Source organism: Centropristis striata, chromosome 17, assembly GCF_030273125.1.
Source record: "Centropristis striata isolate RG_2023a ecotype Rhode Island chromosome 17, C.striata_1.0, whole genome shotgun sequence".
Classification (NCBI taxonomy): Eukaryota; Metazoa; Chordata; class Actinopteri; order Perciformes; family Serranidae; genus Centropristis; species Centropristis striata.
The window spans coordinates 6,375,745-6,400,670 of NC_081533.1; the positions used below are offsets into that span (position 1 = coordinate 6,375,745).

Sequence of the window (24,926 nt, forward strand, 5' to 3'; positions counted from 1 at the left end):
GTCAGTGGCAGACACTTTTCATTTCCTGCAGTCTGCTTTGGACGTTCTGCAGTCACAGCTGACAAAATTGAAATTAGTTTTAAATACAGATAAAACTAAATTCATGCTTTTTTCAAATGGAAAACCTCTACCAAAAGTTTTGCCAAAGCTTATAACTAGTCATGGGACCGAAATTGAAAGGGTCAATTCGTACAAATACCTGGGTTTCATTATTGATGAAAAATTGTCTTTTAAATTTCATATTGAAAAACTGGTCTCCAAATTAAAAATTAAATTAGGTTTCTTTTTTAGAAATAAATCATGCTTCTCATTGCAGGCCAGGAAACGTTTGTTCACTGCGACCTTTTTACCGTTGTTAGATTACGGTGACCTGCTGTACATAAACGCCCCTGACCAGTACCTCAAGAAATTGGATACCGTCTACCACTGTGCTCTGCGATTTTTAACTGGCTGTGGAAATCGTGTCCATCATTGTACCCTGTATGCCACTGCAAAATGTCCATCACTATCTGTACGCAGACTCTCACACTGGTTGTTTTTTGTTTACAAGTGTCTTATTGGGCTGGTCCCTTCATATCTATGTGTTTACATGTCCACAAACAAATGTAGCTATGGTTTGCGTTCTAGGGATGTGTTACAGATGTTGGTACCCAGAGCTAGAACTGAGTTAGGGAAAAAGGCCTTTAAATATGCTGCGCCTTCTGCCTGGAACATTATGCAAAAGCAGCTGAAGCTGTCTGAGCTGGTCACCTTGGGAGAATTCAAAGGAATCCTGAAGGACAGAGAAGATAGTTCTCTTGGTCAATGCAATTGTTTGTAAAGCTATTTTCTGATAACGACCGGGTTTATTCATTCATCTGTCACCAGTTTATTTATTTCCTTTTTAACTGTACTCATTTCAATCTTCATATAGTCTTGTCCCTGATCTTGTATGTACTTTAATTGATGTTGAATGTGGTGTATGAGAATTGTGGTTGATTGTTCTTAATGTATCATGGTGCTGCCTTCTTGGCCAGGTCATTCTTGAAAAAGAGATTTTAATCTCAATGAATTTTTACCTGGTTAAATAAAGGATATTGAGAATGAGATACAATTACCAGTTCTTGTTTCTGGGCTCAAACCTGTGTCTTATTAGGTCACGGGAGGTATTGCATCTCTGATGCTAATAATATGTTAATGAAACAAAAGAACTGGTCTGGAAAAGTCTGTTAGAGGAGAAGGAGATCATTTCATTGTCATAAATTAAGCTGTTTTTGATCTTGCTTGTAACCTGGACTTTGAAAGGTTGGAGGAGAGGCTATGAGGACTTGTTTTGTTTGATCACAGAGGGACATACATGGTCATTAGTCATCTTCATAGCCAACTAATGGAGCTGCTATCAGCTAATTATGCTGACGATAATCACAGTGATGGATGGAGTGTCAGGACGATTCATGGATAGATTATGAAAGTGGTAATGTTATTTTTGCTGAACATGTTCTTTGGCCAATGATTTACGATTGTTAAAGCATCCAAACAATGGTGGTGATTTAACATCAAATTGAAAAACAAAAAAAAACCTGTTTAAGTACTGAAACAATCTGGGAATAATGTTCACATCTCTCTCAAATTTAACTTCACATCTTGTCTGTCGGTGGTGGTGGTCCACACCCAACATCTTGCGGTTGTCTTATCTTTTAAATTAGAGCATTATGGAATCCCTTACCAGTCATGCCAGTTTTCTCCCAAGAGATCTTACTGCAGCCAAGTGATTGTAGTAAACAAAATAGTTGGTTTGAGCCCAGGTTTAGTACTTGAAATGGTGCTACACCACAGAGAGGGAGATAAAGAGAGATCCTACCGATGACTTTGTCCTTCTTGCCATTCCTGATGGGAGTGCAGAGCAAACTCTTTATCTGGTTGCTGGTGTGATCTGGGTTTTCCCTCTGTTAGATAGCAAGAGGGATAATCACTCACTCTGGGAAAATATGTGAAAAGAAATAAAAAAATAAAATAAAATAATACTCACTGTCCAAGGGAAGCGTTGGTCCTTGGTGACGTCTGCAATGTTGAGGGGCTGCATGGTGTTTTTAACATACTGGGCATACATGTAGTTAATCTGACTGACATCACAGTCCCTGAGGAGACACAACAACACAAACAACTTCATAACTAACCATACATAATGAGATGAAAAACAAGCTCTCCTGGATTAAACCCCGGAGGACCTGTGGGGGTTTGACTGGAACACTTTTTTAGTTGTTTGTTTGGAGGGATGCACCTCTCATTTAAAAAGACATCTCCCCATTCATACTCCAACACCTACAAAACACTGAGAAGGAAGACTAGAACCCTCACAGTACTGTACAGTATGAGTGATTATACTGTACACTGTGTACATTTGATGAATATCATTGCAGTCTTTGAATTTCAGGAATTTGTTTTAACTTTTTGTTTTTCACAAATATACTACTATAAGTAAAGATAGGCTATTATTTTTTTTCAATTGAAGCCACTTTTTAAAAAAAACTCTTCATGTGTTCATTACCAACACTCACTCAGAATATCAAAACACTTCACACTGATCACAAAATAAGCTTGTTAAATCAGAACTAGGGCAAGAGTTCTCAATCAGAAAATATACACTGAGCTATAACAGCAAGGAACAATACATAAACTAAAATTAACTTTTTGAACTTTGAGCTTGATTGCTTTTTCACAATTTGATTGTGGTGGAATTGGTGTTTCATCATTAAATAAGAATAAAACCTTGCACTTTGACTGTACTAAATGTAATGAGTAAAAAAAATAATCCCAAAGCCGTCTCCATTTTTCCTGTTTGGTAACAGGCTTTTAGCTGAACTTGCAGTCTGCGGTTTATTTGATTCATTTAATTTAACTAAGATTTTCTATACATTTCAATATTGTTTCTGCAGAAATAGACAGATGATGTTTTATCATTCTGTTTTGAATGTGTTCAATAGTTTTGAAAACCATGTTTTAGCATTTGAAAAAGTATTGCAGGTGGTGGAGTATGAATGACAAAAGAGCAGATGATTCACAGTTAGGTCCACAAAGACTGTAGAGCTTTGACAACAAGTGTACAACAAGTGTAAAGTGTGAAAAAAAAAAGGCTTACACATTTGTCATGAACCGGCTCAAGGTTCAGACAAATCAGGGGAGACCACACAAGAGTTTGTTTTTAAATGATAAAGTAATCTGTAGTCTGGAAGTTAGTGGTGGATGAAGATGATGAGAGCAAGCTCAAGATAAAGTTGAGCAAACATACATGTACATGTAGATGATGTTGGAGATCTTTTACCAGTCTGTTGTTGCTAGCGCCAATTTCTTTGCTGCTGTGTGTTGGGGCAGCAGCATCAGAGCCAGCGACACCAACAGACTTGATAGAATTATCAAGAAGGCTGGCTCTGTACTTGGTCTCAGGCTGGAGACTTTTGGGACTGTGGTGGAGAGAAGAACACTGAACAAACTGCTGGCCATCATGGTGTAGGGGTCACAGCTATTCCACAAGTTTCATTTGGATTTATGGACTGAATGCAGTGAGAATTGTGTCAACAATTTCTCTCCATGCTTCAAGATGGAGGTCTCTCTTGGTTCCCCTCCAAACAAAGACAAACGACCCCCACCCCCACAGGTATCTGCATATACCTAAAGGCGTCTCATTGGCTAATACCAACAGGAAATACAACTCCCAGGTAGAGACAAAAAGTCTTCTGCAGCCATTTCTTCTCTCTCTTCTCCTCGACTCCCTGGGAGGGTCAGCACTGCTGCTGGCCCGGTCTGCACTTCAGAAGATCAGACAATTTCCCTCTCTCTCCAGCTCTAAGGGAAGGCCCCAAACCAAGCTTGGGCCCGCCACCTAAGTTTCCTGCCTGCAATCTATACTGGATATAATCACAGAGACCCTCACCAAGCTTCTCGAGCCAACAGCAAATAACTCTGGAACCACCAAAATCCAACCAGGAGCTGATTCTTCTTCAAAAGGATTTCTGCTTCCCCCTTTCAACTCTGGACTCTGTGGTATAGTACTGGGCAGTTAGTAAGCAAGAACAAGTTTGTTAAGGTTTAATCAATGGTGTTGATCTGTTGTGTGTTTAAGTATATTTGTGGTGGTATTTTGTGTAGCTAGGTCCTTTGAAGTTGTATGATTACTCTTGCTCTACAGACTTAAAGTTGTACATGTAAATTAACTATAACTCATTTGATTTGCTCACACACTAATCCACATAAAATATACTTTAATTTGGCTTCCTACAACACATAGACTTTCAAGGCCGCATGGTCTATTGTTCTTCAAGAACAAAAGGGCTTCCGCCATTTTGATTTACTTAACTGACCGCCCTTCGTCAGCCATTTTGTTACACATTCTTCTTCACACACATTTCCACTGTAAATAGTTTTGTAGATTAGTTATTGTGTGTTCTGTTTGCTTTGCTTTATTTAGAATAAATATCTTTTTGGATTAATATGCTTCTCATTTTAATGTTGCACATGAATGAGTGATTTGCTGAACCTCTTCTATGAAAAGAACTCCAAAATTCCTTCAACCGTTACTAAATATTAATAAGGTAATTTGATTATAATTATATTCATAATTAATAATCAATGTTCCAAATTGATAATTTGTTAACTTTATGAGACTGATTTACTATGACTTGCTATCTTTTCCTATTCCTAAGTGAATAGGTGGTGCCCCGAAAATAACTTTAATTCATTTAAAGTATTAAATATTAATTTAGTCAATTTCTGATAGCAAAATTGACCTAAATTAGCTTTACCTCTAAAAATTTTGGTACCCCTGCTGGAGGCAATGTGTATCTGAACCAGATACCCCTACAATGGACAATGATCAGCACCCTCTCAATCACACAGTAGAAAGACAGCGGAGCACCTTCTCTCACAGGCTGCTCCAGCTCCGCTGTCAAAGGAAAAGATACAAAAAATCTTTCCTGCCACATGCCATCACACTGTACAATAACAAATAATAGCCTGGTTCATTACATACTGTCGCTATGCACTTTTTGTGTTTTTTATGCACACTGTTCATTGCACCTTATTTGTTTCATGGCACCAACATTTTTATACTGCATATTCATATTTATTCTGCACTGGAATTCTACTCCTTAATACATACTTCTTCTTTAGCCACTTTATTTTTACATTACATTTTATTGTATTTTATTGTATTTTTATATTTTATTGCTTGAAGTATGCCTAGGTTGTTCTTTTTATTTAATTGTGTCGTTATTGTCTCTGTGTGTAATGCTGCTGCTACACTGTAATATCCCAGCTTGGGATAAATAACGTCCGTCCGTCTATCTATCTATGTGCAATGGTGAAATCAAAAATGGCCACCACAGAACCCAAGCTCCCCAGCCCTTTCTAACTTTTCATACATTCTACTTTCATATAGTTTTAACCGTAGTCATTGGACGGACACTTGTGGTGGGTACTTGTGCACTGATTCCACGGGGACCAAAACCTAAATGCTCCCAACACATTGTCAATGTCTTCACCTACGTCCCTTGCCACACTAATTGAACAACAAACTGATTGGTCTCCTGTTGAGATCAACCACTTCCGCCTGAAATGGGGATTCATGGTTCCTTCAAATTGAGAAGTGTCTATAGTCATTCATTACATGCACCAGTACTTAAATGCAATTTTAACAAATAGGTTTGCAAACCAACCAAATTAGGGACAAATGTTACTCAATCCGTAGCATCCACCAACAAAAACTTCACAAAAGTATCCAATATAACGATAGAACAGAACAGAAAACCTTGTGTGATACTTAAACAATGGCACCACTGACAAGACAGAGAGGGACTCTGGTATGTACCACTCTGAACAATGTCCTAAGCAAATTGGCACAAACAAATTGATACAATACTTATTATACTTACTACCAGGAGTCTAACTCAAAAGAAAAATTAGGGCAAGCCCACATTTGTCATGAAGCAGCTCAAAGTTCAGACAAATAGAGGGAGACAAAACAAGATTTGAAGGAATCTAAACAATAATTTATTTGAAATCAAGAGTAAAAACCTGATAAAGGAATCTGTAGTCTGTAAGTCAGTGGTGTCTGAAATGTTGAATATGTGTGTGTGAGTTGTGACAGCAAAATAAAGTAACCAAACCAAAAAAGGTGGATGACGATGGTGAGAGAGAGTAAGCCAAAAGGAGGGGTAAGCCTAATAAGCCTTGGCCTGGCTTGCCCAGGTGCAAGACATTGAGTTGATGCTCCTGCAGGCAACCTAAGGCTTGGCGATGTATCGATATAAAAGATATATCGATATATTTTTAAATGTAATGTGGAATTAGACCATATCCCATATATCGATATAGCTCAATTTTTTTCTGTAAATGATAAATGAAGTCATTGAGTTCATCATCCGTATTTGTTTTTGGTGGGCTGATGTGCTGACGTGCTAAGGTGAGCGTATTGTGTCACTTCCGGTGTTTCTGTGTGTGCTTGTAGTGCTGTGCTTGTTCGCTGCTCTTGCTAAATACAGTTAACTCTGTTAAAGTTACACATTATAGCAGATACCTGTCCGCTTCATTTATACATACGCTAGTTTTACTTAAGCACTTGTATCTATCTGTTCCTTGTAGCGACTTTATCGCTATATCTTATCTGTCTGATACTACTCAGTCGTGTTAGCTACTTAGCCTAGCTGCTAACCATGTTTTCTCCCTCTCACTCTCCTGCTCTCTCTTGCCCGGTGTATAAAATGTTTAGTTACTGCTTAGCCTCCTATAATGATAATGGTACTTGTAATAAGTGTAGTGCTTTAGCTGTGTTGGAGGCGAGGCTTAGTGAACTAGAAGTGCGGCTCCGCACCATGGAAACCAATTCGGTAAAGTTAACTGCAGCAGTTAGCCAGTCGCCCTTAGCTGGTGCGAGCCGACATAGCGTAGCTAGCCCTTCCCCGACACCTCCCGAGCGGCCGGACGGCTGGGTGAATGTCCGAAGGGGGAATAGTCAGAAGCCGAGGCCCACGATGGTTAACCATCAACCGCTTCACGTCTCCAATAGATTCTCCCCACTCTGTAACACACCTACTGAGAAACCAACTCTGATCATTGGCGACTCCATTCTTCGGAACGTGAAGTTAGCGAAACCAGGCACCATAGTTAAGTGCATCCCGGGGGCCAGAGCGGGCGACATTGAATCCTTTTTGAAACTGCTGGCTAAGGATAAACGTAAATACAGTAAAGTGGTTATTTACGTCGGCAGTAATGACACCCAGTTACGTCAATCGGAGGTCACAAAAATTAATGTGGAATCGGTGTGTGCATATGCCAAAACAATGTCGGACTCCGTAGTTTTCTCTGGTCCCCTGCCAAATTTGACCAGCGATGATATGTGTAGCCACATTTCATCGCTCCAGCGCTGGTTGTCGAGGTGGTGTCCAGCAAACAATGTGGGCTTCGTTAATCATTGGCAAACTTTCTGGAGGAGACCTGGTCTTATTAGGAGAGATGGTGTTCATCCCACTTTGGATGGAGCCGCTCTCATGTCTAGTAACCTAACCAAGTTTATTAGTGGTCCAAACCCGTGACAAGTCAGAGTTGAGACCAGGAGGCAGAGTCGCAGTGTAAAACACTTCTCTGCGCTTCCCTTAGAGCAGTCACCCACCCAAAACCCCATAGAGACTGTGTCTGTCCCCCGTCCTCCCAAAGCTAAGTTATTTAAACCAGGTTCTAACAGAAGAGGAGTTACCCAAAATAACCTGATAAAAATTGAAACTTCAACTGCAAATAAACAAAAACCCAAAATAATTAAATGTGGACTCTTAAACATCAGATCCTTATCATCTAAAGCTTTATTAGTAAATGAGTTAATATCAGATTGCAATATTGACTTACTTTGTCTAACTGAAACCTGGCTGCGTGATGAAGAATATTTTAGCCTTAATGAATCTACTCCTCCTAGTCATATTAATACTCATATCCCTCGTGGCACAGGCCGAGGAGGAGGAGTTGCAGCGATATATGAGTCAAACCTCCTAATTACCCCAAAACCTAAATTAAACTAAAACTCATTTGAAAGCCTTGTTCTCAGTCTTTCACACCCAACCTGGAAAAACCAACAGCCAATCCTATTTGTCATAGTTTACCGGCCTCCCGGGCCATATTCAGAATTTTCATCACAATTCTCTGAGTTTTTATCAAGTCTAGTACTAATTACAGATAGGGTAATTATTGTAGGTGATTTTAATATTTATGTTGACGTTGATAATGATAGCCTTAGTACTGCTTTTATCTCCTTACTAGATTCGATTGGCTTTAATCAGAAAGTTCATGAAGCCACTCACTCTTTTAACCACACCCTCGACCTTGTGCTGATGTATGGGATTGAAATTGAACATTTAATAGTTTTCCCACAGAATCCTGTGTTATCAGACCATTATTTAATAACTTTTGAAGTCCTGTTACTGGACTACTCGCTAATAAGCAAAAGTTTCTACACTAGCTGTCTATCTGATAGTGCTGTAGCTAAGTTCAAGGAAATTCGACCCGTCTTTAACTCTTTGTCGTTCCCCAGCATAATAGAGGACTATGTTAACTTCAGTCCCTCCTTAATTGATAACTTGTCGACAGTACTGTGGATTCACTGAGAACGACGCTAGATTTTATTGCACTAAAAAAGAAAATAATAAAACAGAAAAAGTTAACTCCATGGTACAATTCTCAAACCCGTGAACTGAAGCAAATTTCACGAAAGCTCGAAAGAAAATGGCGTTCAACTAAGCTGGATGAATTTCTTTTAACCTGGCAGGACAGTCTTAAAACATATAAGAAGATCCTCCGTAAAGCCAGATCAGCCTATTATTCGTCATTAATTGAGAAAAATAAGAACAACCCAAGATTTCTTTTCAGCACTGTAGCCAGGCAGCCACAGCTCTATTGAACCATGTATTCCTATAGCCCTCACTAGTAATGATTTTATGAGCTTTTTCAATGAGAAAATTATAACTATTAAAAATAAAATTCACTACCTCCTGCCATTAACTGGTACTGAGGCATCTTTAAACCCTGGAGCCTTAGAAACGGGTACAAACCCTGATAAATATTGAGATCGCTTCGCTCCCATCACTTTCCAACAACTAACCTCAATGATTTCTTCATCTAAACCGTCAACTTGTCTCTTAGACCCCATACCAACAAGGCTGCTTAAAGAGGTTCTACCTTTAACGGGCACTTCTTTCTTAGATTAAATCAACCTGTCATTATTAACAGGCTATGTGCCACAATCATTTAAAGTAGCTATAATTAAACCTCTTCTCAAAAAGGTTAATTTAGATCCTGGCATTTTAGCAAACTATAGACCAATATCTAAACTCCCCTTCCTCTCTAAGATCCTGGAGAAAGCAGTCGCAAATCAGCTTTGTGATTTTCTACAACACAACAGTTTATATGAGGACTTCCAGTCAGGATTTAGAACTCATCATAGCACAGAAACAGCATTGGTAAAAATTACAAATTACCTTTTAATTTCTTCGGACAAAGGACTTGTCTCTGTCCTTGTCTTACTAGATCTGAGTGCTGCATTTGATACAATTGACCATCGTATCCTATTACAGAGACAGGAACATGTAATTGGCATTAGAGGAACGGCACTGGGCTGGTTTAAATCGTACTTATTAGATGTTTCCAATTTGTTCATGTGAACAATGTCCTCCGTGCGCACTGATGTTAACCACGGTGTTCCACAGGGTTCTGTGCTTGGACCAATTTTATTCACCCTTAATATGCTACCTCTAGGTAATATAATTAGAAAACATTCAATTAACTTTCATTGTTATGCTGATGACACTCAGTTATATATATCAATCAAGCCAGGTGAAACTGATCAGCTAGCCAAACTTAATGCATGCCTTAAAGACATAAAAACCTGGATGGTCCACAACTTCCTAATGTTAAACTCGGAAAAAACGGAAGTGATTGTGCTGGGACCCAAACACCTCCGAAACTCATTATCTAAAGACTTAATTAGCATCGATGGCATTACCCTGGCCTCCAATACCACCATAAGGAATCTTGGAGTTATCTTTGATCAGGATCTGTCATTTAACTCCCATATAAAACAAACTTCAAGGACTGCATTTTTTCACCTATGTAATATTACAAAAATTAGACACATCCTGTCTCAAAAGGATGCAGAAAAATTAGTTCATGCTTTTGTTACTTCAAGGTTAGATTACTGTAATTCCTTACTGTCAGGCTGCTCCAATAAATCCCTTAAAACTCTAATGTCCAAAATGTTGGGCCCGTGTACTAACAAGAACCAAGAAAAGAGATCATATTTCTCCTGTTCTAGCTTCGCTGCACTGGCTCCCTGTAAAATCCAGAATTGAGTTTAAAATCCTTCTTCTCACTTACAAAGCTCTAAATGGTCAGGCACCATCATATCTTAAAGACCTCATAGTGCCATATTACCCTTCTAGAGCACCACGCTCCCAAAATTCTATGTTACTTGTGGTTCCTAAAGTCCTTAAAACTAGATTGGGAGCCAGAGCCTTCAGTTATCAAGCTCCTCTCTTGTGGAATCATCTCCCAGTCTCAGTACGGGAGCCTCTCTTTATTCAAGAGTAAACTTAAAACTTTCCTCTTTGACAAAGCCTATAGTTAGGGCTGGCTGAGGCCTGCCTTGGACCAGCCCCTAGTTATGCCGCTATAGGCCCAATGTGTCGGGGGACACGATACACGGGGGCCCTCTTTCTCTCTCTTTGATGTCCAAATAATACATACAAGCTTTTATTTTCCCAGAGTACTCGCACTTTTCTCTGCTCTCTCTTTCACAGGGTGTCGAGCTGTGGTCCTGCTCGGCATCACTCCTGCTGGTCTCACTACCGTGGATCTGGTTTGGCCCCAGATGGGAATGCTCCTCTCCTGGTCCACTCACCATCACACCTCTCTGTCTCTCTCTCCCTCTCAACCATCTCTCTCTCTATCCCCCCCCCCAACCAACCTCTATCTACTCTATTCTACTCTGTTGATCTGCCCTGTACAACGACATCTATTGAACGTCTGTCCGTCCTGGGAGATGGATCCCTCCTCTGTCGCTCTCCCTGAGGTTTCTTCTTCTTTTTCCCCTGCTAAAAGGGTTTTTTAAGGAGTTTTTCCCTGGCCGATGTGAGGGTCTAAGGACAGAGGGTGTCGTACCATGTACAGTCTGTGAAGCCCTTTGAGGCAAATCTTTGATTTGTGATTTTGGGCTATATAAATAAAATTGATTTGATTTGATTTGAAATGCTGCCCTTACTATGATTGGTTATATTTAGTTCTTTGGTAATGTTCGTTATTCTTTCTCATATAAATATATGTTTTTCAGAAAAAAAAAATTCATATTATAATATTATATATTATAAATATTGTGTATTTTATTTCATAGGCTATTTTATTTAAGATAATTTTTTATTTAAATGTGCACTTAATGAAGCTTTGACTGGCCGAGGCTACCCTTCACGATGCCACCTGCCATCATCAGGATTTCATTCATACACCAGGTTCAGTATCTTGCCCAAGGATACTTTGACATGTTGGCTGCCATGGATGAAAAAGTGGCTTTAGCATTGACCGTTGCTTGTTAGCATTGGAAAAAAAACTGTAAGTCGCTTTATTGGCTACAGTTAACTGGTTCCTGTGAACATAGAAGTTTATTTTGAAAAGCCACTATGAAAGGAACTAGTGGCATATCCAAAAGCGAAGTATTGCATGAGTATGTAGTATCTAATCTAGCAAGCATAACAGCCTTAAACCTGAACCTGCTTAGTTTAGCTCAAGGAAAAGAGTACTGAATAATAAAACATCTGCTGGTTAATGAGATAACTGCAGCTGTCCACCCTGCACCCCAGCTCAGGTCTGAAAGCTGAAGCCGTCAGTCACGTCTGTCAGTGCTTAATAAGCCTGTTTGTTATCTTCAGGCGCTCCAAGTTCAACCACAGATTCAGCTATAATACTGCATGATAAATGATGGAAAATGGATATATAAACATGAGGTTCGGGCAAAAGCCAGGGGATTTTGGCAGAAGCGCTGCGGCAAGTATGTGACTGTGTGTGTATGTGTGAGAGAGGCAGAGAGAGAGAGTATGAGAGTACGTTAGTAGATGACCGCAACAATAACAAATAAAAAAACCTGTGTTTTGCTGGCTACGGTTAGCGAGAAAGAGAAAAGCAGTGGTGGAATATAAATAGGTAAGTATTGTACTTCTACTTTAGTATTTTCATTTTATGCTACTTCTACTTCATTACATTTTAGAGGGCAAATACAAATTACTGGTTACGCAAACACGTCATTATACCAAACTATTGACCTAGGTTTAGAACTAAAAACTTCCTGGTAAGGCGTTATGAAAGACCATTTAAAAGTAAATATGTAAATTATATGATATGTATATGCTGGAAGTGAAGTAGCTACGTTGGTGACGTGAGCCACGGAAGTTACATAAAAAACAAAATTTATGTAAAAAGTAATTTATTTTTGTTTTTACACGCAACACAAACCCTGTTCTCCTGGGTGAAAATCCACCCTTTGTTGTTTTTTTTTAAGTAAATGTGAATTAAGATTTCTAAGCCTTTGGTAATTCTACATTTAATTAAGTACAATAACTGAATATTTCTCCTTAAATATGTGAACTGACCACGACCTCTTAACACCACATAATGTTGTGGTGCCACGCAGGGGTGCATTCAAAACACTGGAGGCCTCTGGGCTACGGAACTTTATGAGGCTCCCCATCCCTAAGTGGTTGACACACAATATTTTGACTATAAAAACTTGATACAAGGTCATCTTTGGCTCTGTGCCAAAGAAAGATATGGGAGGAGGGGACTTTTTCTGCTTTTCATTTTCTATTTGTATTTAAGAAAAAAGAATACTTTTGTCTTTTTTTTAAAGTAAATATAAACGGGTCAAAATTGACCCTAACACCATAGATGTTACTTTAGTTAATAATATTAAAAAATAAAACAATTTATTTGAGAGATGTCTTCTTATACCCTTCAGTAATATTCAGATAACATAACAACCTTTCATTTATTTATAGAATTCTCTTTAGGTTCATTTTACCATTTTTTAAATTTGCAATAAAGGGGTATTTTATCAAAAGAAAGGCCCAGGGGGTGACACCAAGAATATTAAAACTAATATTTTCATGGATGAGGAAGCCTGACAAGTTACCCAAGAGATAAGGGGGGGTACCATATACTTCCCAATTTGCATGCCCCCCCCCCCCCCGAGAGAAAATTTTGATTTTGTGCACTTTGAGAGCTAAATGAGAGCAAACACCTCACATTTTTTCCATAAAAAGCCCAAATTTAGTGGCCTCTAATGCCATTCCATTATATACACTGATCTTAAACATTGTATGTTTTAATTAATTTTTGTAAAAGAGAATAAAGGTTCTTGAATGTTTTATTTAAGCCATCATATTTTGACAGTCTTCTTCTAAATTCTGTGGTGGATTCTTTTAACACACTGTGCTTTTATTTTGAAAGCAGCATGTGTTTAGCGACAGGAAGTAATTCAGACCATTAGGCACAGTTTAGCCTTTTGTGATTAAAACAATTTAATTGCATAACTTTTTCTTATTGTGTTGTGTTGTGGTCTTTGCAGCGCATCTTCTAAATGCTGCGCTTGTGTTGTCAAATAGATTAAGATGTTTTCTCAATTTGCTTGTGATTTGGGTTTTGCGGCATTAAGACTTTGTGGTCATTACTGTATTTCTGTGAGATCAGGCTGGTGTGTGTGTGTGTGTGTGTGTTGCATGGTTTCCAACATCCTGTTCATGTATGATGTTACTTTTGTTTATTTCATTTGCAGTCAAACAGAGCAGGTTTGAGAGCAAATCTTTACACACTGGAACATGCTTTTATTCCAAATAAAATCAATTTGTGATTAAAAGTGTATAAGTGCATATCAAAAAGTTTTGTTTTTTTTGCAGATCCAAAAGTTTTGCCTTTGAAGTTTTCGCAATTTCCATTGTTAGTAAACCAGAGTTTTGTAGTCCATGGAGATGACGGAACGGGACCGTAGAAAACAGAAAAAATCTGTGATATGTCATTTATTTTTGTATTGATACGTATTATTTTGTCTAGTCTAGTTATTTTGGCTAGTCACTCACTCGTCATAGATACACTGTCAGGCTGCCTAAGAGCCTGCATGCAGCTACTGCTACTAGTTAAAAGTGTTGCAAAGCTGACACTCTAATTGAGACTGGCCAAGAGAGACGTGTCTTACATTTTTTTACCTGCAGTAATAGATTTTTAATCACATAATAAATTATTTTGATTGCAGTGCGAAAAAAGCCTGGGAGTCAAATCTATTCTGTTTGACTGAAAATATAAAAACAAAAGTTTCCCAGTAATCATGAACAGAGTTTCATTTGGTATGACTACAGGCTAATTATACCAAAGTATTCTGTCAAGACTGGCCTCAACTCTCTCTCATACACAAACACTTCAGACGGACGTGCTGCACAGTACGTGCGTCTGAGATCCAGTTCAAACACAAACACACTAAAATCCACATTTCCTCATTTTCTGTTATTGACTTAAATGAGGCCACAGAAAAGCTACCAGCATCACTAAAATCCATGCAACACTATGTTGGCTTCAAATTCAGGACCACAATAAAACTATAGATTCAGAAAAAATGATTTTGTCATCTTAAAATACATGTCTGTCATTCCTGTGAGCCGGATTAACACTGGTTCAGCCTGACTGAACCGCCTGCCTCGGTGAAACAGACTGTGTATCATTGTAAAGCCGCAGCCCAGGGTTAATGTCACTATAAAAAGCCTCCTGTGGCTCCAGCCGGACTAACATCCTGCAGGGCCCCTCCCCTTGTGCATTGGCCCAGTTGGAGCTGCCCAGTTGTACCATATCACAGTCCTCCCAGAGGAAATCCAGCACAAACACAGAGCATTATTTAAAGGCAGTTATTAAATCTAAGCAGGGGACAGCCATGAGAGCAAGCTGTAAAAACACTAGACATTATGGAGGACGAGACAAGATAAGACGTCTGGTTTGTGTCAACCCTAATAATGTTGGGATTTTCACATCTGTCCATTTCCCTTTCTTTTGCTTCGTCACTTACATACTGAGCTCCGTTTACATACACAGAAATAATAGTTTTCACCCTGGAAAACATCTGACAGCTCATTCTGTTTTACCAAAAGAGGCTCACAAATTGTGTTTTCTATCAGGATTCATTAACTCTATGTCTTTTTGCTATATCTCTAACAGGAGTAGCTATTTGTGTGAGAATAGAATGAGTAAAACCTGATTGTGTTGAACATTATGCTGACAGTAGGGTCACAAACAAATATATGTTTGTATTAACTGTGAGCTTCCTGTTTCTGGTCTCCTAAGGCCTAATGGACAGTCCTATTAGACTGGTATCATTTCAGATATTATTATCATTAACAAGTCCCATGAAATGATACGTGTTAGTGTTGTCTGTCTCTCCATACTTTCTGACTTCCCTTTATTTCTGGCACTCAGTCCCAAGACCACTGAAAGCACAAACGTAACCATAAATATATAATTCCATCCAAAGCCTTGTGATTAAAACAGCTGGATGCTGTGGTTTTTATCAAATGTTACTCAAACTGGAGTAAATAGTGCATTCGTTGGGGACTATTTTCAGCAGCGGATTAATACACATTTGGTTCACTAGTAGGTATGTGAAGCCAATGTTGGGCCCGCTAAGGACACCTGTCACAACCCAAGTCCATTTGTTTAATGCGAATCAGAGTGAAATTGATACTTTGGGTTCGTTTTGTATTTATTCTGGTTTGTTCTCACAATGCAGTAATGTTAGCAGCCAAAACAACAAAAATAGACTTGCGAAGGGGCGTGTACAAAGTCAGAGGACTGGGAAATTTATTTGTACTATTAGTTCATTATTGTTTGGAAAGTTTGCGGTGAGAAATGGAAACACAGAAATTAACAAAGCAACATGGAGCTGAATGCACCTCGAGTACCACTGATTATACTAATAATCCTACTCTGCGCTCATTCATACCAGACACATTCATACTGGTGGCAGAGGTTACCCTAATCGGTGCCACCTGCCACCATTAGGAATTAATTCATACACCGATTAACGCAACATCGGGAGCAATCTGGGGTTCACTATCTTGCTCAAGGCCACTTCGACATGTAGGCTGCCATTGTCAGGGATTGAACCACCGACCCTCCAATCAGTGGGTGACCAATCTACCAACTGAGCCACAGCCGCCCCTCTCGGAAGTGGTCTCGGACTGGTTGTTTTGGTCCACACCAGAATATGATTGGAAGATTCACAAGCGACCAAATGAATTGTAACAAGGATTTAACCGCACAAGAGTTGAACTAAAACGGACTAAATGATGGGTTGTGAAAATGCGCTAAATAGCATAGTACCATGATCAAATAAAGCATGTCTTAGCGATGAATAGCTAAATAGCTAAAAAAGTGCAACTTTTTCTAATATTACGGTAAAATATTAGCATTTTTGATTTCACATTTAAGATTTTGTTTTTAAAGATTATATTTTTCCATAAAATAAAACTTTTTCCATCAAAAGAAACAATGTTTTGACATATAATTGACAAGAAAATACTTTATAAATGCTGCATAAATTAAAGATTTTACCATTTAATATTAAAGTATATTATTGTTAGAGATCTGATGTTTAGTACATTTAACTGTGAGAAAAAATATTTTTACAAAAAATAAATGCAAAAATTACAGTGACGGCTTGTATGTATATTACAGTATATTTTTGTTACACACGGTGCCAACGTATTTTACAGTGGAGTAATGTATTTTTCCCCTCAAAAATGGATAAAATACTGTTTTGGCAGATATATACAGTTACAGTGTTTTATTGTTACTGAAACTTAATTAACCCATTAATCATTTTACGGTCTTTTACTGTCATGGTTTAGCAGTTTTCACCGTAAAATCTACATTTTTTTACAGTGTAAATGCATACTGAAGTAAAATCTGAATTAGTCTCATTTCTATTGAATCTGGTTCTTGCCCACCTGGTGTATCATTCATAAATTACCACAGAATCAATCAAGTCAGTTACTGTACGCAGTAAAAAAAACTGTACACACACACACACACACACACACACACACACACATGTTGGACTGAAATTAAGATGGAGTTTTAGATGCTGCATAGCAACTGGGGAGGCCAGGCCACCCTGGAGATGGGGAAGGGAGTGGTGGTGGGATTTCTATCTAAATGCATCTTAAATCAGATTACAGTTTATTCCCTCCTCCTGGCTGGAGCACGAGTTGATGTCAGGAAGCTCTGCAGCTACTGCATAGCCTCCTCCAATCATATTCTTCTCATCCTGCCTGTAAATCTTTAAATCATTTGGTTCTCTGATTGGCTGTTCTTTTCTCATTTCTTTTAATTTTTTTCCCCTTTCCTTTTTCTCTTTGATAACTGTCCTGTTTATGAGACATTATCATTTCTAGGGGAGAAACGGGGGAAATAAGTGGTAATTGTGCTGTTTATGATAAACTGTGGTCATTTTTGTTTTTACTTTTCTTGGCAAATAGTGTTTGTGAACAAAGGAAACCCTGCGTCCTGAAAATTGTGTTCATGTTAAACTAATTTACATTAAATGGGATACTTTTGCACTCTTGCCCTTGAAAATAATTCCATGATAAAAACACTTTTTTGGTTCAAATTCCACTTTTTTTAAATTACTTTTTTCAGAACCTGCACTTGCATCTGGCACTCCTTATCAGCACCCCTTATGAGATAGGGGTGTGCCACATCGTATTGTTCACAATTATACAGGTACATTTTTTTTATGGGTTAAAAAAAAACACATATCATGATATTGGTAACATTCCTACTTCTTGACGTAGTGGCGTAAGGGTTCCCATTAATTACCTTGGCTGTGGTGGCCCACCAGAGTCTCATGTGCTGCACTAACGTCACAGTGCGTGTGTGGGCAAGCCGAACTAAATCCTATCAACCTGTCCGGGCCGTCAGAGTCCAAACACACTACTGCATTATGCCGTTAGTTAGCCGCCAGCTAACATTAGCTAACAATTAAAGTTATTATTATTTTTTTTTAAGATATTTTCTGGGCATTTTTGTAGCTTTTATTGATAGGAGAGATATTGAGAGTGAAAGGGGGAGACAAAGGGGAAGACATGCGGGAAAGGGCTCCGAGCCGGATTCGAACCCAGGCTGCCCGCTTACGAGGACTTGGCCTCTGTGGTATGCGCTCTACCAGGTGTGCCACCGGGAACGCTCCAATTAAAGTTGTTTTAATCACAAAAAGCAACTATTACTTCCTGTTGCTAAACAAATGCAGCTTTCAAAATAAGACCACAGAATCCACCTCAGAATTTACAAGAAGACCGTCAAAATAAGATGCCTTAAATAAAACATCTAAGAACCCTTATTCTCCTTTACAATAATTAATTAAAATAGGCAATGATTAAGATCAGTGTATATGATGGAATAGTGGCACTGAAATGTGTGAGAGACCTCCCTAGCCAGCTATTTTTCAACACAATCTGGCTGCTCCATGTCCTGGTGGAATGCCCTGTTGACTGTGAGAAATGTTATTTGAGGTGTTTGCTCACATTAGCTCTTAAAGTGGATGAGATTGATCACATTGTACTAAAAAATGTCCAAATTTTTCTCCTGGGGGGCCCCCCGTACCCCCTAGATATTTTTTTTTTAAATTATTATTATTATTTGCTAATACTCATACTCATTTTTTTGGGATTTGGCAACTGTTGAGATTTGCAATTTACACTACATTTAGACATATGATTGATTATTTTGTTGTATGATTTTTCTTTATTAATAATATCCATACACTTTTCAGTATTTTTTAATATTGTCTAGAACATCGTTATCGCAAAAATACTCTGAATACTCCACTTTTATGATGAGTTATAGAGGGAAACTTGGCCTCTCCTCATCACTTACAAGACCTAGTATACTCTAATGCGTCTTAAATGCTCCAAACCTAAACTGGGCCCCATAATGTCTTTCTTTCTATCAACCTGGAACACTGTATAGAAAGCCACTTATCAAAGCTGCACAATCAGCCCCATTTGTATTTTTGATTGTTTGTTCCTGAAATGGTATCCATATTCTGTCTGATATCTATAGATATATTTCTAACAAGCAGGGTCTCCAGGTGTTTAATGAATTACAAATATCCTATTACTTCCCTGTTTTTTTCATGTTGGATGTATGTGTTCAGACAAGGGGTTTTGTGTTGAGTTTGTAAATGAACTCCTCCTGGGGCTCTCTCAGTCAGTACGTTTACATGACACTTTATTGCCTTAACCCATTGACGCCGGGAAAGCATTACCGCATTTCTACCATTAAAGCCGGGAGCGCTGTTGCGTCACTCTACCATTAAGGCCGGGACAGCGGATATGTCATTTTGTAGTATTTGTATTTTTTTCCACCTATTTTCGGTCTCTTGGCCAATGAAATGCATCAGAACATGATCAGAATACATGCGGGAGTGTCGCAAAGCAACATCGGACTTTTCCAGAACTTTGAAATCATGACGGAAGACGACTATAGTGGAGGAGCTCAGCAGTAAGTGACGGAAGCAATCTTGATGAAAACATCGCCAATCATTTAATTGCTGATCCGGACTTTGAACCCTCGGAACCAATCGACTGGGATTTATGGATGAGGAATATTTTTTTAGACGACATATTTTCACCAAAGAACAGACCGATTTGTGGCCATCTGGAGATAATAATAATATTATTAATAATATATTAATATTAATAATAATAATAGGCTAATTGATTGTGATGATGATATAAGAAATCATGACTGTTTATGTCTGTATGTATATTACTTTATGTGTCGTTGAGTACCCTGAAAAGTGCAATATATAAAATGTATTATTATTATTATTATTATTATTATTATTATTATTATTATTATTATTATTTATTACAGTAGGCTAATGGGAAATATGTCTTGTTCTTCCAGTGGTCATATCATGTTTGCATCTTGCTAATGGGCATGTATTAGTATTATGCATAGGATTTTTTATTCAGTCAAATGTAACATTTGCTGAGTTTGTTGATTTTTAAAAAAAATGTATTGAAGGTTTGGACAAATAAACTCAACTTCGTATGAAAGCCACGGGTATAAGCGCTCAAATACTTGAATTTAATTTTTATCTGCTACAGAGGCTGAAAAATCTATTATTTAGTAGGTGTTGAATTTCCAGAAAAACTTCAGGTTTTAGGGGGTCATTTGAAAATCGCCCATAGGTTTTCCAGGCATTTTTTTCCATGCGCTTTAGGCCTTAATGGGTTAATCCGACTATAACTGGACAACTAAAGTGCATGTAAATGTGTCAGTTTGACTAATGTCTGAGTTCTCCAACTCCAATTAGGACACCCAGATAATGCGATTTGAAAAGGATTTTCGCCGGCATGTATGACAAAAACATTCAAGAAACCTGGTCACATTAGCCGGTCGCATTAGTCCGTCGCATTAGATGGTCACATTAGACGGTCGCCGGGACGGCACAAATTGTCAAACTGAGGTCAACCGGGAAGGGCGCCATATTAACCCACTGAAACGAAGCATATCGCCACCCAGTGTTGAGGAGAAGGACACGTTCCAGTCAGTTATTCGATTTTCTCAGTTGCATGTAAACTGGGACAAGGACAGAAGTCCTATTAGATGTCAATATCGATTTTTAAGCATAGCTCCATTAAACTGTGCATGTAAACGCACTGGCCGTTCATCATGTGTGGTAAAGAGATCGTGGCCACCATGCTGGTGAGATGGGCGTATTAACTCTCTGGGACAACTGGGAATGCAAATCAAAAAATCTTTATTACAAACATATTTACTTCAATTTTAAACATGGACTCTACCTCATGCACAGAAAAAAGTTGATATCAATCTCATACCTTGTCCAGTTTGTTTATATGTACTCTTGGTCTCATGGACTTGTTTATGAATATGTTGTGGGAGTGCCCAGGAGTGTTCTCTCCTGGGAAACAGAATCTTCTGGTCTATCAGATTTACTGGCTGTGCATGAACCTGTTGTCCCAGGCAATACCAATAACAATACAGCACACTACTGGAGCCTCTGCGGTATATGGGCCTCTGTGGCAGCAGATGTTTAACAGCTGCTGGCTTGATTACATATGAATGACTCTATTGTTGCATAGAAATGAATTTATGTACTATGCATTGGATAACACTCATAAGATGGGAGGGAACTGGTCGCTGCATATATGTGGTAGGGTGGTGGAAAGGTTTGACCTTTTCTTGGTCCTAGTGGGGTAGTCACATTGTTATTACAATGACTATTATATACCTTTTAAGAAACAAAAACGATAAATTACAACAACAAAAGATCTTACAAAAAAATGCAGTTAATGCTTTTCTGGCCTCAAACCCATTGGAATAGAACAGCTACTCCATATGTGCAACGAATACAGTTGTCACATGCAATAAGAGTGCATGTTGACCTCAAAACCACTATGTCTGTTTGCGTGACGGATGATTGTTTTACCCTCTTGGAAAGGTCTCAGACTGCCTCCAAGACAGTTAAAGTGCCCACTTCATCATGAAAAACAGGTTGTGATTGAGGAGCTGTCAAATCAAGCTCAACCCTGAAGACAGACTATCTGAGCCAAAAGAGCCTTGCTAATGAGAACAAGAGCTCCGGGCCAAAAGCGGGTGATCCAATGTCTGCCTATTTGGCAGGTGAAGAAGTTTACCTCAAGAAGATCCCACGGGACTGCAAATCAGCTTTGTAAATGTATGATTATTGGACTGAGCTGCTCTGCCTTGTCTTTTCTCTTGCATTTCAAAGTGACACATTGGGCACAATGAGACTACTGCCAAACCTTGGCCTTACATCCCTCATTTTTCACCTTCTCCTTCTGTGAGCATGCATATGATTATAATGAAGGACACATTCGCTCGAACCAGTGACTGGTGGAAACAGCTGGAGTGTGCCCCAAGGCAAATCTGCAGGACTTTTAATTAAATAATGGGTTTCAGTTGAGGGCGATCACCTTACCTCTTGGGGGTGTCCAGGACTTCACCCAGCTCCTCATATTCCATGTGAAAGACACTGGAGAAGGAGTTCTGCAAAAAGAATAAAAAGCCATTAATATGTCTGAAATAATACACACTGTGGTGTGGCAAGGACTTGCTGTGGGGCAACATGTGCTAAGTATAATGTCATTAGGATCGGGTGAACACACAGGGTTTTGGTTTAGTTTAGTCTTACTCTAGATTCTTAATTAAAAAAAGGTCTTACATGCTTTGCTGCAGAGTACCTCATGAGTTTTCTGGCCGCATCCACTACCTCATTCCCTCTGATTAAGCCATTATGGCAAAAATCCAATAACCAAATGCCACAGGCTAAACAACAATACCATACACACTGACTAAAAAACATCTCATAGGGACACTGATATATTACACATCAAGCCCTGCCAGAAGGAGTTTATTTTGACATTCCAGTGCTCCTTTCGCCTTTCCCCACCTTATAGGGATGTGTTTTCTCTCAACCTGCACTCCCAGACCCTTGCAAAGGATCCTTTTCCTTTTTTAAGAGGTGGGGACAGGATGTTAATGATGGACAAGGTTTCTTGGTTTTGGAAAAATTTGCCCTACCCCTGCACACACGTACACACACCTTCCCTCTATGGCATAAGTTCACCCTGATCTATCTAGTTGAGGGTAATAAAGCTATTTTAAACAGAAAAAGGACCTGGCAATGTTATGACTTTTATTGGGGTCTCTGGCAAGCCGGAACATTTATAAAAGGATGACACAGGATAATGGTGAAAATAAATCAGGCTTGTCTTCTTATATTCTTGGGAAGCATCAGTCAGTGTTAACCATGTCAAGGAAGGACAAAGACACCTTCCTTGTCCATGTCCATGAATGTTTTTTACAGGCAGTTGTTATCAGTATCTGCTCAATTTATATCTTCGACCTCCAGTCATTTCTTTCACTCCATAACACTACACAAGGCTGTGTGATTTATATGTTTAAAAGTGGAGCTGAGCATTGGGGAAAGAACACAAAAAAGACTGACACTTTTATTAGTTGTTCAAATGTTTCACTAGGTAGCAAGGGCGGAAGTAGCATAGCATTGCAAAATCATTTAGAGGAAAAGTTCAGGCTCAAGGGAAGAAAAATTAAAGAATTTAGAATTTTTTTTCTTTTTTTTTTCTTTTAACCCTCTGATCTACAACATGGGTCTGAAGTGACCCGACAGAGTTTTTATGTTCTATATATTTGCAGTAAGTTATTTTCATTAGTATTTCCATTCAGTATTCCAGGTTTTCCTCAATTAGTTTTTTTTTATCATCATACATCCTAATTTTATGTTTTCCTTTATTAATTTTTGAATAAAATCCTTTTTTGTGTCACTACTCTTCTAATGCACAACATAGGTCAAAAATGACCCATCCATTTTTCAAGTAGCTTGCTAAGCTAAAAACTTAGCTAACTTCATGGCTAAGTAGTTAATTTAGCAAGCTACTTAGCCAAGTAGTTAGCTATGTTACAATACAAAAACCTTTTTTCTTCATAAAGTATGAAAGGCAAAATGGAAATAATGATCTGTTGTTATCAAAAACAAGATATTTATACAATACTTGAAATATTCAATCATAAAGTAAGCTGATCAAAAGACAGAGCACAGAAACACACGCATTAAATAACATGGGAAATGAATGCGGGTCATTTTTGACCCATGTTGTGCTTTAAAGGGGTGTCAATATGTTGTGCATCAAAGGGTTAACAACAGGACTGAAATCTTTCTCTAAAACCAAGTAGTTTCAGTCATGCAACAAGAGTGTGGCTCTAGGGAGTCCAGTGTTGCTAAAGTGGTCTGCTACTTTGTTTAAGACTAAAATATCTTTACACTTATTGGATTAACTGCAAAGGAATTTGGTATTAGCTTCTTATCTAGCGCCATCAGCAGGTCATTTTTCACTTATCCTGCGAAATATATCTACATCTACAAGACGAATTGTTACATATTTCACACAGGTTAACGGTTCCCAGACAATAAATTGTACTAAGGGTTACATTTGTGGTTTAAAGTGAAAATTCTTGACAATTATTAGACAGATTACCATTACAATTTGTGACGTACATACTACCCAAAGAATAAGTTGTGATAACTCTTCCACTGCCATTAGTACATGCATTTTAATACCATGACATGTTAGATAATTGACTTTAGCCTGCATTGATGGAAGAGTATTGTTGATATACAATGGTGTTATATGAATTGACCAGTTTATCAGTGTATTATGCTTGGGCAGTTATTATTGTATTATGGTATGGGCTACCAGGGGCCGGTATTTCAAAAGTGATCAGATAGGATTATCCTGTTCGGATAGGATTAAATCTAGATCTGATCTGAAAACTGGGTATTTCAAAGAAGGATCCATATTGAAGATCAGGATTCCACTCCGGTAATCCAATCCTCCCTTGATTCCAGATAAAAGGCTGGATTGGGGTATTTCAAAATTTAAGGCAGATATCTGGATCAACTTGATACCAAAATTTCAGGATCATTCTGATCCCACCTCAGAGGTGGGTTTCACTTAGATTGACAAAGTCTCAGCTCCACTTCTCCTAGATATTTTTCCTCAAGATGTTCATTACACTTAAACAAGTGTTAGTATTTTACTTTTAATAATTAAAGTAGCCTAATTGAAAGAAATTTAAAGCATAGTAAAAATTTTGACCCCACTCTCTGAAACTGCTGTAAATATATAATGCTGCACATTGAAGCACTTTCCAAGTATTTTCAAGGTATATTTTCATGCTTCTGATTATTGAAGACAAATTCTGTCAGAACCTTAAAAATGCACTTTCAAAATGTCTGGAAATAGCTTAAATGTGATTTT

At 38.4% G+C, this 24,926-nt stretch overlaps 1 protein-coding gene across 1 annotated transcript in view; it reads right to left on the minus strand.

The window, feature by feature from the left end:
- The window catches only part of pde5ab (phosphodiesterase 5A, cGMP-specific, b), a 112,004-nt gene that overhangs the window by 47,173 nt on the left and 39,905 nt on the right, over window positions 1–24,926 (minus strand). The window contains exons 8-10 of the mRNA XM_059354949.1: window positions 22,067–22,134; window positions 2,009–2,117; window positions 1,841–1,925 (exon numbers count right to left, since the gene is read on the minus strand). Coding sequence (XP_059210932.1) covers window positions 1,841–1,925; window positions 2,009–2,117; window positions 22,067–22,134 — 262 coding nt within the window. The remainder of the gene's footprint in view (window positions 1–1,840; window positions 1,926–2,008; window positions 2,118–22,066; window positions 22,135–24,926) is intronic.